This window comes from Pecten maximus, chromosome 18 (genome assembly GCF_902652985.1).
Source record: "Pecten maximus chromosome 18, xPecMax1.1, whole genome shotgun sequence".
NCBI classification, from domain to species: Eukaryota; Metazoa; Mollusca; class Bivalvia; order Pectinida; family Pectinidae; genus Pecten; species Pecten maximus.
In genome coordinates this window covers 7,478,469-7,481,739 of record NC_047032.1, presented here as the reverse complement: position 1 = coordinate 7,481,739, position 3,271 = coordinate 7,478,469, and the positions used below count along the sequence as shown (strand labels likewise).

General features: G+C 34.2%; 1 protein-coding gene across 2 annotated transcripts; it reads left to right on the top strand.

Moving 5' to 3' along the window:
• Positions 1 to 803: 803 nt before the first annotated feature.
• LOC117316056 lies at positions 804 to 2,839 on the top strand. Of its 2 annotated transcripts, XR_004529813.1 has the most exons (3): positions 804 to 1,021; positions 1,734 to 1,858; positions 2,139 to 2,839. XR_004529813.1 is itself a non-coding variant. In XM_033870529.1 (2 exons), the coding sequence occupies exons 1-2, from the start codon at positions 1,734 to 1,736 to the stop codon at positions 2,398 to 2,400; spliced, it is 387 nt and encodes a 128-aa protein (XP_033726420.1). In that variant the 5' UTR covers positions 1,711 to 1,733; the 3' UTR covers positions 2,401 to 2,839. The 2 variants fall into 2 exon arrangements, 1 of the variants encoding a protein (XP_033726420.1); XM_033870529.1 differs by lacking the exon at positions 804 to 1,021 and having other exon boundaries at positions 1,711 to 1,858.
• Positions 2,840 to 3,271: the final 432 nt, after the last annotated feature.

The following is a 3,271-nucleotide window of genomic DNA, read 5'->3' as shown; positions in this document are numbered from 1 at the left end:
TTTTGGTATCTATGTGAAAAATAGTTCGTCAGAAGACAAATCAGGGCCGGGATTTTCATGTACGTGCATGCATATCAAGCCTAGAGATGTAGGATGAGAATAAAATTAGTATTACTGAAATAACCTTGAATAACATAAAAAATAAACTTGTATTGGGTGGTCTTAAATGAGTGAAGCAGGATTTCGAATAGATTTTTAAACTCATCAGATAGGGAATGTAAGTTTATTCTAAACATAGAGAATGCGCTCAAGCGGTTACGATATGAACGCGTGTAAAAATTACCGATCGCCACTGTTTGCAACTTCATCGTTAGGATAAGGGAGGGAAGGAAAAAACACATGAGGCATTTATACAAATTAAAAGGCATGTTATTTGTTTGTGCACACATTAGTAACATAGTATTTCACATTATATTTGTTAGTTCCCTTGATCCAATGTTGATACTTTTATATATATCAAAAGCGTTCGATCATGTGTGGAACAACGGGCTGAAGGTGAAACTGGAAAATGAAACTGGCAAATTGCGATTGGTTTGGTAGTTGTGAACGAAACAGCTGACACGCGGCCCTTGGTATTTACCGTTTTAGTTGCATCTCAAATCACACCTTTTCCGTCAAATAGGTGTTGTTTAACCAACCACTTGACTTAAGTGTGAAACTTGTACAAAGGTGCCGAAGAGTTCTTAGGGTATTTTGTATTTTTGTGTCTTTATCTTATTTCATTTTATTATAACTTTTTTCCAGGGGAAGGGGGATAAATCGTGCTGCCGCTTCCGTTCGCCCATTGTTCAATGAGCGGAAGTGAACGTACATGTACTCCCCTGAATATCAAGGCATCCGGAACTCCTCTGGGAATCTACGGTGCTGCTCGTTTTGCTTTCCCGGTCTAGCCGATTTAGCCGTTTCTAATCGGCAACTCGCTCGATTGGCCATTCCGCCGTCCCGTCGGCTTAACCGGGACCTGCCGATCGCCCCGAAAAAATTTCAGCGGGACAATCGGGACAAGATGGCGGCTTGAAAGGTGAGGAGAGGTTTCGTATTTGTGAATTTCATCAAATGAGCAATATTAGGTGTGAAGTCGAAGCAAATTATTGCGTCGATAAGCGATATGAAGTGAAGTTGAAGCAATTAAGGAGATTTTGTCTTATATATAGCAAGTATGATACTGTATATAAACGTTGTTGCAATCATCCCATGTACAACACGTGTTTATTATTAGTATAACAACAGGAACTTGACGTTCTGTCAATAAGAATACAGTAGGTATATAACTCATATAAAATACCATGTATACTGTAGTATACAGGGTATTTTTTTAACATATAGGTTATTAAATATTCTTATTGCTCCTAATATATATATATATATATAATAACCCATAAAAATACAGGTTATTAGGCCAAGCTTATAACATTATATTATTGTCAATATCATGTGGTACAATTTATTAGCGCTACTACATATGTTTACTTTTGGTTTATCTGTGCATACTGACAATGTAGGAGATATATTTGATATTGCTGATTTCTTAAAAGAATATCAGAAGATAAAGTGTACTTTCAAAACTTTGAAATTATGGCAGCTAAACGTGTGTTGCGACCCATATAGGTATCCGGTACCTAACCATACACAGGTGTGCTGTTCAAGACCCATATCAGTATAGCATGTGTGTATTAGACATTTGTAACGAACCCCTATGTTAGGCCTACAAGTGAATTTGTTGTAATTCATAGATGGACGTAACACCAAAGTGGACCTGCTTTTTGTGTGCCCAGCCAGCTCCATTCCACTCTCTTGCTTCACTAGAAGCGCAGGAAAAATCTGGAAACACAGAGATATATATAGACGGTGATTACAAGTGAGTATAATTACAAAGAAAATCTTGTGAGTTATGTTAAACATTTGACACAAGGCCGTGAAATAGAGGAGAATTAATTATAAAAGACATATAAGTTTAATTATATACTGTAATTACGATTTTGTTATCGGTCTGTATTTGATGTTCTATATACTATGGGACGATGGTATGTCTTCTTAGTGGGAACAATATATACAGTAGTACATGTATTAGTATTCAAAATTATCGATTACATAACATACATAGCAGCATCTTTTAACGAGAATGTTCCTGATCACAGGATTTATTTGCGCTGCCCGTCCTGCAGGAGGTGTTTTCATCCAAGCTGGAAAGGCAAGGGGAAAATGAAAAAAAGGAAAAGGACAGTTGACACAGTTACAGAAACCTTAACCGGTCTCTTTGAAAAACGAGAAATGCAAACTGCAAAGCGGCACAAGGAAAAAATGAACATAATGAAATCCTTCATTGATGTTTTAAGAGGAAAACAAGATTCCTCTGCAGCTCATTCCAATTCCCCAAGTGCGTCTTCTGATGATGATTAAATGACGATATATATTTTATTATCTTATCCCTGTTCTGCCTGAAGATTCTTTTTTATAGTCTATTATCTGTGCCAGGTGCCAAGTTTATTTCTTAAATGTCTTGAAATTGTGTTAATTCTTGTTTTATGATCATATTATACTGTTAAATGTGTTTACATGTATTTAGTGAAGACAGTGAGGTTCACAACCCAGTGCGTCTCAAATCAAATTTTTCTTAAAAATGTTGGTTTTTTTGCTTGTTTCAATCTTATTACTTTTTCAGTTATATTAAATAAATGTAACTTCAAATATTTGGGCTAGGTGCAAGATGTAATTGTAACTATATATAAAATTACTGACAATTAGTTGTTTGCCCGAAATTGTTTTTTATGATCAATGAAAAGTGAACGACAGCGTATTTGCTCTGTATTCTGTTTGTTTCAATATATGTATTGAAAGAGGAAAGTACAATTTCTTTTTGTAAAAGTTAAATGAAATGTTGTTTATGTAGTTAAGGTAATTTTCATGCAATTATTTCTACTTACAAAATATCTATGCTTGTAACTGCATATATGGAGCACCAAATTAATACATTGCGATAATCCTGAATACATTTTAACATGATAAAAATGTGTACACATAATCAATTAGATTTAAATTGAATTCATTTAATTTGTAGATTTAATTTATACATATTATGTGTGGTTGAACTTCTCTTTAAATCTAGTAAGCCAACTTTACAGATATATTAATAATACCTGGTGTGAAAAAGAAGCAAACATGTTTTTTTTTTCAAGTAAATCCATCTCCAAAACAAATATAGTTTTAATTACATGAATTATTTTATGATAGAAAACACTTATTTGGTGCTCCATAAATGTACTAATGGCAA

Bases quoted from the DNA above. Each gene is read 5' to 3' on its own strand.
- LOC117316056 (XM_033870529.1), top strand. From the start codon at position 1,734: ATGGACGTAACACCAAAGTGGACCTGCTTTTTGTGTGCCCAGCCAGCT. The intron at 1,859-2,138 runs GTGAGTATAATT...TCCTGATCACAG, and splicing joins TATATAGACGGTGATTACAA to GATTTATTTGCGCTGCCCGT.